Here is a 13,854-nt window from a genome sequence, read left to right as displayed (position 1 = left end):
GTGGCCATATATACACCCACAAGCCTTAGTTTAGTCCTCTAGTTGCCATGTGGCACCTAGAGTGCCATGTTATCTTATCTTCTTGACACATGGCATATCTTCCACGTTAACATATTTGACTCTATAGCCACATCACCACACTAACATGTGCAAGTGCTGCCACGCAACCTTATTCATAGGGCCACATCATCTAGTGCCATATAGGTACCCATGTTAGCCTGATCTACCACATCATCTTAGAGCCATGTCATCTACTGACTCCTCATGCCATGTTAGCATGGACTACCATGTCAATAGTCCATGTCATCATTGCCATGTTAGCTACTACCACATCGTCCACCACATGACACACAGCCCCCTGTAGGCATATTGACCTCTCCACAAGCACACCTAGCACCTTCCATGTGCAGGCAGTTGCCTTCCATGTGCAGGCAGTTGTCACCTAAGCACAATCCTCAATATGCGCAGTTCTCTTCACAGACACAATTTTCACTTTACATGTGAACCCTCTTGCCTCATCATCATTCTAAATTTTTTTTAGCCGCCATCTGGATCAAGCCATATCTCTTGATCCAAGAAGAATTAGAGGGTATTCCAAAAAATAAAATCGCTTGATTTTTTGTGCTCTACCCGCTCATCACATCACGCATATCTTTTAGCACTTGCGTTTTTAGCATCGACATCAAATCTAGTTCTTGCACACATCCAAGCCTCTTCATCAACGCATAGATCCCACACCTAAAAGGAACAAAAGAAAAAGAAACTATTTGCTATTTTTTATCGCTCGACGGTTGCTCTATGTCTAGCTCTAGACTAGCATAGATTAGTTTCCCATAGAGGAGACAACTCTAAAGTAGCCAATCAAAGCCATGCCCAAAAATTCAGGACTAGTTCCTACTCGAAGCCAATCCCTATACTCACATGCGGTTTCACATCATCACACGTCTTGAAATCCGATCTTCCACATTTCAATTATTAGACGTCAAAGTGTTTAGAGGTATTGGCAGATTGTTCAGTGGGCAAATTGCACATCATTTGATTTTACACTCACCTGCCGTCATTGTAAAGCCTTACAGGCTATTTTTTGGCATTTGTGCATGCTATATTGAGCCTTGTAAAGCCTCTTGACTATTCCCAGCATCATTTGACACATAAGCCTTGTACAAATTGGATATATATTGCAGTATTTTCTTCACTAGCAGTTCAAATTGTAGTTGATTCAAATAGCATTTTCATAGGAACTTTGAGTGCATTTTTTGCATCATGTCTACTACTAGTAACCTCAATTTGGAGGCCTTTGCTAAGTTAGACAACTCCAACTACGACACATGGAAATACTGAATGGAGACCGTTCTTGTACTTCAAGACAATTGGGAGTCTGTAGATGGGTCTACACAGACCATCTAGTGTACCGGCAACAACTCCCACCATTGCCGCCGCAACACGAACATAAGGAGGATAGGCACCTATCAAGTACCACTTCTTGACTTGGGGGATGATTCCATTCTACTGCCAGACGTTGACCTTGAGCTTAAATTCCAGGGCGGAGCAACCATGACTCTTTCCAAGAACAATGTCCTCTACCCATGGAGTAAGGATGTCTATTATCTAGCGTTTGTGCCACATGAGAGCATGTCTATGATTGGTAACATACAACAGGAAGGCTTCAAGGTTACCCTGGATCTACGCACTCAGAGAATTGGGTTTTAGACCAGCCAATGCTAAGTCGCCTTGCTCCTTGTTGATACGGCAATTGCAAGGTCATCCTCGCAGTTTCTAGCAATCATACAGTTTCAACGTGAAAATCATGTAGAGGATTGCATAGAACAATACGAGGATATAGCTTTAACACAAAGGATGTGCATTACTTTATTGCCTTCTCTGTGAGTGTGGGATCGATTAGAGGGAAGGGGTGAGGGCTGAGAGTATGGGATTGAATCCCGATTGGAGAGGGTATTGCATGCTGTGGCGCTTCACTTCCAGGGTGGAGCAACCATGACTCTTTCCAAGAAGAATGTCCTCTACCCATGGAGTAAGGATGTCTATTGCCTAGCGTTTGTGCCAGATGAGAGCATGTCTGTGATCAGCAATGTACAACAAGAAGGCTTCAAGGTTACCCTGGATCTACGCGCTCAAAGAATTGTGTTTCAGATTAGCCAATGCTAAGTCGCCTTGCTCGTTGTTGATACGGAAATTGCAAGGTCATCCTCGCAGTTTCTAGCAATCATACAATTTCAACATGAAAACAAATAGAAGATGAATACACAGGGCTACCAAGACTTACCAGGCAAAGACGATTGAGAGAACAGCACCAAGCGTAGCAGCAGGCAATGATGATAGAGAAAACAACACCAGGAGCAGCCGCTACTGCTATGGCGATGCGAAACATGAATAATAGCAAGCTTTGATGATCGCAATGACATGAAATTTCAAAAGAAGGAAATCTAGTAGGGTGGACGACAAAACAGAGCAAGAAGGCGGTTTGACTAAACAGAGCAAGAAGGCAATTGGACGAAACAGAGCAAGAAGGCGGTTGGCAGGCAAAGGAAGTGAAGGTAGAACAAGCTTGAAGGGATGGAGAAGACAAGAAGGCGATGCCAAGAAGACGATGGGAAGCAATGTTTGAGTTGGAGGCAGTTTCTTGAATCAATAAAAAATGAAAATGAAAATTTAAACCTGAACCTGACATGTATCAATAAAAAATGAAAATGAAAATTTAAACCTGAACCTGACACGTGGCTTCATTAGAGGGCAGATTTCCTTTTTATGTTACAATGCTACCTACCTAAATAGGTCATGCTTTGGTACTCAGGATGAAGGATTACGACAATCAACTTGTAACAGCAGGGAAAACTATGAATCCAACAGAAATGGTTCATCATTCTGAATGGATTAGGAGAGGGATATGAGAATCTAGTCCAGAGTATTGCCATTCAAATGAAAATTCCAACATTGAAAGAGTTACATTCAGTGTTACTTGGTGAAAGACTCAGGACTCATGCCATTCAAGCACGCAAAGGTATTGCCATTCAAAGGCAAATTTCAACACTGAAAGAGTTAAAGTTAGGTTACTTAATGAAGAACTCAGGACTCAGGCCATTCAAACAAGCAAAGGAGTATGACCAAGGAGGTCAACCTACTAGCAATAGAGGGAATTTCCTTGGAAGAGAAAATCACTGTGGTGGCCATCCAAGTCACAATCATTATGCAATGAACTCAGACAATGTATCTTGCAAGTGAGAATATGCAGAGCACTGAAATAGTGTGCATTGACATTGATTGTAGTTCCATGGGAGAATACAGCTATGAAGTTGATCAAGCAAATTAAGATCCCTAGTACATAGACAACAGTGCATCATCACACATGGCAAAGCATTCGGAATGGTTTATAGAGATGAAACCATTAGAAGGCCCTGAGAATATTATTACACTACAGATAACACATCTAGTTGAAGGGAAAGGCATTGTCCTTATGAACAATTTCAGTGGTATGAAAGGATTGGTGAAAGATGTACTCTATGTTCCAAATCTTAGCAATAACCTCTTGTCAATTGGACAAATTACAAAACACAACTATTAAGTCATCTTCGATGGGGATGAATACACAATCAGGGATAGATCTAGAGGATATTAGCTTATGAAAAAAGTAGTCAAGGAAGGATGCTTGTTCAAGATACTAGCATTAGTACTAGATTTGCATGCCATGTCAGCAAAGCAAAGCAACCAGTTGCCCCTTTCTGCAGTATGGCACAAGAGATATGGACATGCCAATTTCAAAAGCTTGATGCAACTGGGAAATCAGAATATGGCACTTGGCATTTCGAAACTCCAGCCTTTGGGAAAAGTTTGTAAAGCATGTTGCTTCGGTAAACAGAAAGAGAACCAATTTTGGCAGAAGTACCTCTCGAGCAAGAGGTATTCTTGATTTGATACATATAGATGTATCGGGTTATGCACAGAGTCGCATCATCAATGGTTCGATTTACTACTTGACTTTCATCTCAACAACTATAGAAGATATTGTTGGGTCTATTTTTTTAGAGAGAAATCTGATATCTTTTCCAGATTTTAAGAATTCAAAGCGAGAACCAGATAGGCAAAAAGATCAAAGCCAGTAGATCAGACAATGGAGGTGAATACATGTCTTCAACATTCATGAACTTTTGCAGAAGTAATGGCATTTGAAGAGAATTCACATGTGTCGATACTCCTCAGCGGAATGCAATAATTGAAAGGAAGAACGGTACTTTAGCAGACAGTGCTATGGCAATGCTCAGTGAGAAAAATCCTCCGAATCAATATTGGGCACAAGCAATTGCCACTGCAAACTACTTGCTTAATCGGCTTCCGACTGAACAAATTCAAGATATGACACATTCACTAGATACAAGCCAACAGCATTGGGCATCTCCGCATATTTGGATGCATAGCGTACGTCTGCATACATGATGATCATCACAAAAAGTTGGATGTGAAGTCACGTAAATGCATGGTTGGTTACACTGAAGAGAGCAAAGCATACAAGCTGTATGATCCCATCAACCGAAAGGTCATAATCTCCAAATATGTAATCTTTGATGAAGAATCAGAATGGAAAAATAAAATACACAAGAGATGGTTACACTGATTAGTCAATCATCTACAAACAAGTTGATGAAGTAGAGGAAGAATTGCCAGAGAATCCACAAGAAAAGTAGCAACTCAGACGGTCTACCAAAGAAAGAAGACCACCAACCATATTGACATATGCTCAAAAAGGGAAAGAAATTCAGATTGAAACCACCAATTATGCTCTTATGACTACCATCGTGGTCACAGAAGAGACAGTGTACTTTGAGGATACAATTGACAAGCCGGAATGACAAACTGCTATGAATGAAGAGATGGAAGCTTTGTACAAAAACAACACTTGGGATTTATGTGACCTACCACTAGGAAAGATGGCCATTGCAAACAAATGGGTTTACAAAGTGAAGTACAATCTAGATGGAAATACAAAGCCACACCAGTCACAAAAGGTTTTACACAACAATATGATCAAGATTATGATGAGATGTATGCTCTAGTAGAAAATATGAATTCCATAAGATTTCTGATATCACTAGCAATACTCAGAAGATGGAATGTGTACCAGCTAAAGGTCAAAAATGCTTTTCTCAATGGTTACCTAGACGAGAACATCTACGTGCAACAATCAGCAAGGTATGTTGAACTAGGGAAAGAGCATCAGGTTTGCCCTCTCAAGAAAAGTCTCTATGGCTTAAAGCAAGCACCCAGAAGTCGGGATAGCAGAATTAATAAGCATTTTGCTAATCTAGGATACATTAAGTCCAATGTAGATCATACTCTCTACTACAAAGTTCAAGGAAAAGACATTACTATTGCATTTTTATATGTAGATGATCTGATTGTGATAGAAAGCTCTCATAGCTTCATTAGCCAACTGAAACAAGACTTATCTGCAAAGTTTGACATGAAAGATCTTGGACTCGTCTTGGTATTGAGTTCTACAGAGACTCAAATAGCACCTTCATGAGCCATTCATAAATATGTGAATATTCTTCTGAAGAAGTTTCATATAGTAGATTGCAAGATTACACCGACTCCCATGGAACGAGTTTGAAACTTTCTAAAGATCCAAAAAAGCCTACAATCAATGACAAGTACTATCAGTAGCTCATCGGATCTTTTATATATATGACTATGACAAGGCCAAATATTTGTTATTTAGTTAGTGCACTTGCATAGTTCATGACAAATCCAAAGTACTCACTGGAATGCAAGCAAGAGAGTCCCGAGATACATCAGAGGTACAAGACAGTTGGAATAGAATACAGACGAAGTCATCCAAGGTTGCATGGATATTGTGACAGTGACTATGCAAGAGATCATGACACCAGGAGATCCACACAAGCATATGCATTTTTCCTTGGTCAAGATGCTATATCATGGTTGTCAAATAAGCATCGAACTATTTCTTTGTCTTCAACTGAAGAAGAATGTAGGGCACTCACAAGATGCATGTGAGGCTATATGGCTCAGAAGACTCTTGTCAAAAATAGATTACTTTGATGAGTCAAAGCCAACAACAGGCTCAAGCATTAGCCAAGAATCCAGTATATCGCTTCAAGACAAAGCACATTGATGTCAGAGAGCGATTCATCAAAAAAAGAGTGTTACTTGTAGCATCACATTGCAAAATTGTGATAGCAAAGAGAATGTTGCTGACATTTTTACCAAACCGCTTGCGAAAGAGCTTTTCGAGAAGCACCAACAAGCTCTTGATTTGACTCAGAGAAAGGACATTCCCATTAAAGGTGTGATGGAATGTAATGCTCAGTTCTCCTTCGATTCCCTATAATCATCATCTTGAGGGAAGACAAGCTTCATAATGTTAATCTTGAGGAAAGGTGGTGAGGGTTCATCTCAACATCATGTGTTATCATATGTGCATAACACTAACACAAAGAGTGCTAGAGGCACAAGAGTTGAAAATGCTAACCCTAACCCTAAAGGGGTTTGTATATATTCATTATTTTCAACTAAATCTAGTGTACGGTTAGTCATGTGGTGTGCTCTCTAGCTATGCCCTCTCTCCTCATCTCCACTCTTCTCCTCTCCCCTCTCCATATTTGTTCAAAGAATACGTTCCGCTCAACACCTTGAGTTATTTTATCCCAAAACCACAACAAGCCATCATGCAATTTAAATCTAGGATGAACCCGACATGAGGGCTCCTACAAATCTAAAAAGATGGCTATCTAATCCTCTTAAATTTCCAAAGTACTCCTCTCAAGTGCATTTGTTGGGTTTTGCATAGAGATTATGCAACCTCAAAATTTCCAGCACTTCTTTGACATGCTAACTATGCCATTCAAAAGGAGCTTGGAAATCTCTTTCTTATCCCATACAATAGCAAGATCCTTGTATTTATACATTATGTGTGCACAAGATACATTAAGCTTCTTTCATGCAAATTACATGTAGTACAAGATCATGAAAGAAATCTAGTAAATCCATGTTATCTCAAGCAGTTGCAACTGAAGAGACTATAGTACCCCACCTTCCTTACATCATTGTATTATCACACGATGGATTTAAACACAAAACTCTTAAAATAATTCTTCATAGGAATTGTCTCCTTCTACTTCCTCCTTGGAGAGTATATCCTAAAATGCCCCAAAGTATTTAGGTATTCTTATCTTCTCATCAACAACATAAAACGTCATGTGCTTCTTGGTTTTTTTAGGCTTCACTTTCCAAGACAGTTGCAACTGAAGAGACTATAGTACCCCACCTTCCTTACATCATTGTATTATCACACGATGGATTTAAACACAAAACTCTTACAATAATTCTTCATAGGAATTGTCTCCTTCTACTTCCTCCTTGGAGAGTATATCCTAAAATGCCCCAAAGTATTTCGGTATTCTTATCTTCTCATCAACAACATAAAACGTCATGTGCTTCTTGGTTTTTTTAGGCTTCACTTTCCAAGACACTATGATTGTTTGTCAATGCTTATTGATTCTGAAGAGGCTACATGAACAAGGGAAGGAAGCCTTGGTTTCAGATGAAGCGCACCAAAAGATACGAAAGCTAGTTTTCTTGTACAGTTAGTATACAATATGTTTTTGTCCATGTTCTTTTTCCTATTTCTTGGATGATAACCTACTTTTAACATATACACAACTCCAAAAAGAGTGATGCATAAATTGTTCCTCATTTTGTACCTTCCCCCTTCTTGTTGATCTACTGCTTACACCCCCTTGCCTCATTTCCACCTATCCAAGCCCTGCCCCCCCCCCGTCCCCAGCTCCAACAGCTCTTGGAAGCTCACACAGCTTCTCTTTCTTCCATTTGAGGGGACAGAAGCAGGGTTGAAGGGACAGGTCCCAACAGAATTCAGAATTTGAGAAAGGGGAGGGGGGGGCTGCATGGTTCACTATTTGCGCAGCCAAGCCAAAGGGGACAGGCCCCAGCAAAATTCAGACCAGGACTCGCTATCTTTGTGGCAGCTGTCCATGCTGGTGCCAACAATTTGAAAACAGGCCTTACTTCAAGGAGCTTGGGCCAACCAGCCAAATCAGTTTTAGGCCGACCAGAACATGGCTGGGCTGAGCAGAGTTCGTAGCCCAGGCAACTAGCGTCAGTGGTTCTGCTACTCTACTCAGTTCCCGCAGCTCTCAGAAGCTAACATAGCTTCTCTTTTGTGTCATTGAGGGGACAGCGGGGACAGGAAGGGGGTGCAGCGAAGAAAGCCAAACAGACAAGCCCCAGCAGAATTCAGACCAGGACTATATGCTACTTTGTTGGCAGCTGTTCAGGCTACTGCCAACGTTTTCAAAACAGGCCGAATACGTCAAGAATTTTCTGCCAAACCAGCCAAATCAGTTTTAGGCCAATCAGAACCTGGCTGGGCTGAGTAGAACTCATAGCCCGGGCCTGTCTATTCACACCAAGCGGCCAGTCAGTTTGTTTTATGGGAACATAAGAAAGTCATCTAGCTTTGCAGTTGCAACTTTCTCAGGAGACCAGCCGTTTAGGGATGAATCAGATACTGAGAGTTTTAAGCGGTACATGGACTATGGGTTTTCAAAGTCCTGGACCTCCATTATTATAGGTCAAAACCAGTGAGGCAATAGTGAACATCATGTACGATAGCCTGAAAATAATGCTATACCAACACAGCAGATATTAACAACTCATAAGCTGATATGAAATGTAAGGCACAGGTAGCTCTGCCTTTATCATAAGATTCTATCTATGTGCAAACAAAAGGATGTTTAGATTGAGTACAGCATAAACCCTTCTTATATGAGAGAATTACGACGACTTCTAGGAAAATAAAAATGCCTAATATTTTTAGCTATATATGAGCGAAGCTACCTGCTTCAAAACCAATAGATACAATGCCGAGTCAAAAGGTACAGATGATCTTCGTCTTCCAGCTGGAGAAATCCTCACTTCCTGCTGGCGGGATCTGGCATGATTGGATATTGTAGTTCAATATCCAGTGAGTAATGCAAGAGACAGAGGAAGGATTACAGCATATTCAGGAAGCCTCCTCAAAGAGCTAATGCATATGGTTGAGTCTTGGAGCCCTTCCAAGCACCTAATAGAACCTTCTTCCAAGCTGGCAAGTTACCAGCGGAGACAGCATTACGTGGCTTGGAAAGCTTTTTCTTGAAAAATCCAAGAGCGAGCTCCAATCTTTGACTTTTACTCTTTAATATATCTATACTGAAACAGAGCTGCCTGATAGCTTCACGTTTCTCCTCTGCCCTATCAAGAATTGCAAGTTTCTGTATCCTGTTCTCCTCCACCAAAACAGTCAATTGTCCTTGCAAATCGTCTAGCTTCTGTTTCAGAGCAAGTACTCTCTGCTCATCTGCACTTTGAAAATTAGCCGATTCATTCTCCAGTATATTCTGTCCGACTAACTTTATCGCAGGTTCTTTGAGTGTCTCTTCTGCATAATTTGCAGGGAGATCGATTCCAAGCTTCTTATTGTTTTGCACTAGGTCAGACACTAAAGCCATTGTGGCAGTTTTTTGAGACTCACCTGCAGTCTTGACTGCATCACCCAATCTTTGATTCTCCTCTGTGAATTCTGTAAGTCTTGCATCTAAATTCGTAGACTCTTCCTGCATGGAAGACCTGAACTTCTTACATTCACCGTTCACCATATGAAGGCCTGTTTTTGAACCACTGCTGCCTTCTATTCCTTCAGAATCCTTTTCTTGAATAACACCACAATTTTCATGTCTCAGGTTTTTTTCAAGTAACTTTCTGTATGAAAGCTCATCAGCCTGCCTGGCATTTTCCATTTGCAAATTCGAGACATCTTTACTGAGTTCATTTACTTTGCTTCTCAATGTGATGGCTTCCTCCTGTAAGCTTGCATTTCCTGCTTCAAGTCCCTTTATTCTCATCTGCAGTATCTCATTACGCTGAACAGCCTTTTGATGAAGAGTCTTCTTGTGTTCCAAACTCTTGAGTTCTTGCTGCAGCTTCTGAACTGCACATGAGTTGTCTACCTCAGAATCTGAGGATGATGTCAATCCTTCATCTGGGGAAAAACCATTCTCTTTGTGTTCATAACATGCGTCAGTCCCAACCCTTGCAGTCTCACACTGCACTTGCCCTTCTGACTGAGCAGCCTTCTTCAGCAAGCTCTCAAATGTTTGATTACCCTTTCTCAAGGGAGAATGAAGTTGTCTTCCAACAGCAGAACCTTGAGGAGAGTCACAAGATAAGCCATATTGGACTTGCAACGCTCGGGGAATATTGTGCTTGATTTCTCCTGTAAGATGGTCATAGCGCTCTGCCAGAGACCTATATGCACGATAGAACTCTTCAACGAGATTAATGAGTTCAGGCCTCTTCTGGTAATACATTTCTGCCCTCTGTGCAAAAGAATCAGCATCCTCCTCAATCAATTTCAACATTTCCTTCACTTTCTCATCTAGATCTGGAAAACACAAGAACAATAAAGAGCTGTAAGACACCCTTTCAAGTGCTTTTCCTAACACACAAGCTTGGCAATGGATACGCTAAGAGTATGACTGACTAAAGTGACTTTAGTGAAGCAAACTAGCAGAGAGACATGCTGCTATGCAAGAAACAAAAAAAACAAAAAAAAAGATTCGACATTGCCACATCAAATCAACCAACCTTGAAGATTAGACTGAAGCCACCTGGAGTGTTTGGGGCTGTTGTGACTGTCCCACCACCATGAGTGGGAGGGACTGCGTTCCAACTTTTTCATGACCTGTGAGCTTTAAGCAGGTACGTTCTACGAGCCTGCAAACAAACATGAGTACGAAACTTGATTTTGAATACCACACTGCCGACTTAACAAAATCACCAAGCCTGATTATGAGTTAAGACCTTACAACCTCATATACAATCTCAGGATGTACATGAAGAAAAAAGCAGTAGACCATTTATTGCGGCAAGGGAAGAAGGATGAGGGGAGTTGTAAGCTTTACTGTCCCTCCTCTTGAACCAATAATATCTGGATGGGACATTTGCATATCATGTCAGGTGCTTAATTCAACCTTCACATTGACGTTGCATTAGATCTAACAGACCCATCTCGACAGATCGATTCTTTCTTTTGGCCACCCATCCGGCAGCAGAGAAGAAATTTGAGCATGGGTACTTATCTGGAATACCCAGGGAGTGAATTTGCATATAACAACCATGCAGAGTACTGAGCAAAAAACAGAGGATTTATGCTCAGGCGTAGGACCGTAGAGGGTTTCAGACAGAAGCAATGACTAAGAGTAGTATTGGGGATAAAAGCAGGAATAAAACAAGCCTGCCTAACTTTTGTTGGTTTTTGGGCGCCATGGATAAAATCCTTACTTTGCTGAGATTCTGATGGGTTGCTGCTCAGAGGAAGAATGAGGAAAAGTCCCTCGAGAGGGAAGAAAGTTGCTTCATGACTTTTTGTACAGGTGCTGAGCGAGTAAGTCAACGTACTCGGCTATTTGGATTTTCTGCTGATGTTGGAAACGAGAAAGAAAGGGTACAACGCTACTTTTGCTTTGACAATCTTAGTACTGTCTGGTAGGACAAACCTTAACCTTAAGAGTGCTCAACGTCGTTGGGTTCCAAAACTACAGAGAAGAAATAACTGCCGGAAAGCTAGGAGCCAGGCTAAAACGTTTGAAAAATCAAGAAGACGAAGGCGCACAACAAAGAAGAACAAACAAATTCGTCGTTACTTGAAAGGACCGCCGGAACTAGAGAATCTCGCAAAAAGCTGCCGAACTTGAGAGGGAAGGATCACAACAGAGTAGAAACAATTCTGCAATAACAAGGAGAGGACTTCCGGAAAGCTACCAAGTCAGGCCAAACGAAAACTGAGAAGGCGAAGGATCACATCAGAAAAATGTCGGAATTTCTTCGGAGGTAACGACTACCAAGAGAAGATCACGGCGAGAAACGAAAATCTTTGCTGGAAAGAAGCATTTTTGGCGGAAGCATGACAATTTGAATGTGTTACTGTGATTGCTGGAAGGGGGAACAAAACGTAACGGTCTTGGAGTGCCGGTCCTCCTGTCTGAGGTGATGATCGACCGTAATGCGAAAGCTGTGTGGTGCGCTTGCGTATTAGAAAGTGATGGAAAACGCCGCGATGGATTGGAGAACTCGCTCCGTAACTTGCTAAATCCGTCATCTCGCAACGCTCGTTGCGTGAGTTCTAACAGAAACGGAGCAGAGGAAGAGAGAGAGAGAGAAGCGAGACCTCGGAGAAATCAGACAGTGCAGAGGAATTTCCGAAGAGATCTCTGCAAAGAATCACGCCTGCTTTTCAAAACGCATGCCTTTTTTTGACGGAATCGCTGCGATGCACACGAGAAATCTTGTTCGATTCCGGCATTTCTGTCGTCCCGGTCGAAGATTTCCGGTGCTTGCTCAACAGATATCGTTTGACGACGATATTTTTCGCAAACGATTCCGTCGAAGACGCTATCTGTGGTTTGAAATCGTCAAATGTTTCCGACGATGCTATTCCGAAATCTCTGCTTCGAATCCGCCTTTGTGATGTCTGTCTTTCCGTCGATGCTCTTCCGAATCGAAGCCTCACGCTCCCCTCTTCGCCAAGAAAATCTTTGATCTTCTCATTCAATTCTTCTCAAGAGAGACGCCTGATATTCACAAGTCCGTCGCAAATCTGCCGTTGCCCTCGAATACCGCGCCGGCCAGAAGCTGCCCTCGAAATCATCTCCTGCCTTCCCGCGCTGCGATTCTTCCCCCGCGTCTTGACGCTCCGGACCTTGATTCGGGCGCGCAACTCGCCAAAAAATATCGCGCTCCTGCCTATCGGAATTCAATCAACCGTTTCATCAATCACTCCCTCCTCCACAATCCAGCCTGTATTGCCGCTGGAATTCCAACTGCACTGCGCACTCTCCAGCATCATCCTCTGTGACTCGCATTCAAAATCGCTCCACGCTTTCTCCTCTCTCCCTGATCCGCTCAGTTGCTTCTGGTGAAATCTGTACCCGCTCTCTCTATTTCCCACTCAGTTGCTTCTGCGATATCTGTACCCCCCCTGCCTGTCTTTATGTCTCCTTCCTCGCATGAATCTGCTTGATTCTACATCTCTGTCCGTTTCAACATCACCACTCGCCTCTTTCACGCACAAACCGTCAGTTTTGCGCAGAATCAGCCTCGCCACCTCCCCTACTATCGCGAATATTTGCTCTCCCGAGTCCTGACCGCGACGTCTAATAGCCTCCCTTTTTTCTTTTAAATCTCTCCACTTCCACCGTGATTTGATGTCTCTCCTTCCCTTGTCCGCCGTCTCCCACCCGTTGCAACTATCGCAGTTTCCGGTGCGCGCGCGGCCTGCCGGCTTTCGGAAAGTCTGGACGTGGGAATTAAGCAGACTTTCTGCGCGAAGGAACACTTTCGAGCATCTCGAAACGTTTGATTCCGTGCGTTCGCACTGCTTTCGTCCCACTATATCTCAGACGAATCTCTTACGAGAGTTTGAATCAGGTGATCTTGCCAGCTGCGGTTCAATCGGGGCTGCTCACGTCGCCGTCCCGGCACGTACCATCTAAAGCTTTCCACGGGTCGTAGAAAATCTGCCCGGTTTGAACATCTCGAATCTTAACGTCCTGATCCCGAGAATCGTCATTTGCCTTTTATACATGTGTGTTACTGTGAGGCCTCAACGAGAAGTCCGAGGCTTTGATTTCAGTTTATATCAAACGTGCAACGCGACGGGCGACGTGAAACTCGGAGAACTCAGAAAAGATTATAGAAAGGAGGTGCACCGTGCAGCAGACAAGTGTCATGAGATCGGCGTCAAAATTTCTTGTCGATGAGTTG

General features: G+C 42.4%; 1 protein-coding gene across 2 annotated transcripts; it reads right to left on the bottom strand.

Annotated features, from left to right (window-relative positions):
* Positions 1 to 8,849: 8,849 nt before the first annotated feature.
* Positions 8,850 to 13,027, bottom strand: LOC147883255 (uncharacterized). 2 transcript variants are annotated; one of them, XM_087400081.1, is made up of 3 exons: positions 12,260 to 13,027; positions 10,678 to 10,806; positions 8,850 to 10,474 (listed from the first exon to the last, which is right to left on the bottom strand). In XM_087400081.1, exons 2-3 carry the CDS (start codon positions 10,769 to 10,771, stop codon positions 9,069 to 9,071), a joined length of 1,500 nt encoding a protein of 499 aa, XP_087256207.1. In that variant the 5' UTR covers positions 10,772 to 10,806; positions 12,260 to 13,027; the 3' UTR covers positions 8,850 to 9,068. The 2 variants fall into 2 exon arrangements, with proteins under 2 accessions (XP_087256207.1, XP_087256208.1); XM_087400082.1 differs by lacking the exon at positions 12,260 to 13,027 and having other exon boundaries at positions 10,678 to 10,909.
* Positions 13,028 to 13,854: the final 827 nt, after the last annotated feature.

The sequence above is a fragment of the Dipteris shenzhenensis genome, chromosome 28 (genome assembly GCF_047967505.1).
Source record: "Dipteris shenzhenensis isolate YYH24624 ecotype China chromosome 28, Dip_SZ_1.0, whole genome shotgun sequence".
Lineage (NCBI taxonomy): Eukaryota > Viridiplantae > Streptophyta > Polypodiopsida > Gleicheniales > Dipteridaceae > Dipteris > Dipteris shenzhenensis.
The sequence above is the reverse complement of the archived record's forward strand: the minus strand, read 5'-3'. Positions and strand labels throughout refer to the sequence as shown.

Bases quoted from the DNA above. Each gene is read 5' to 3' on its own strand.
- LOC147883255 (XM_087400081.1), bottom strand. From the start codon at position 10,771: ATGAAAAAGTTGGAACGCAGTCCCTCCCACTCATGGTGGTGGGACAGT. The intron at 10,475-10,677 runs GTTGGTTGATTT...TGTGTTTTCCAG, and splicing joins GCTTCAGTCTAATCTTCAAG to ATCTAGATGAGAAAGTGAAG.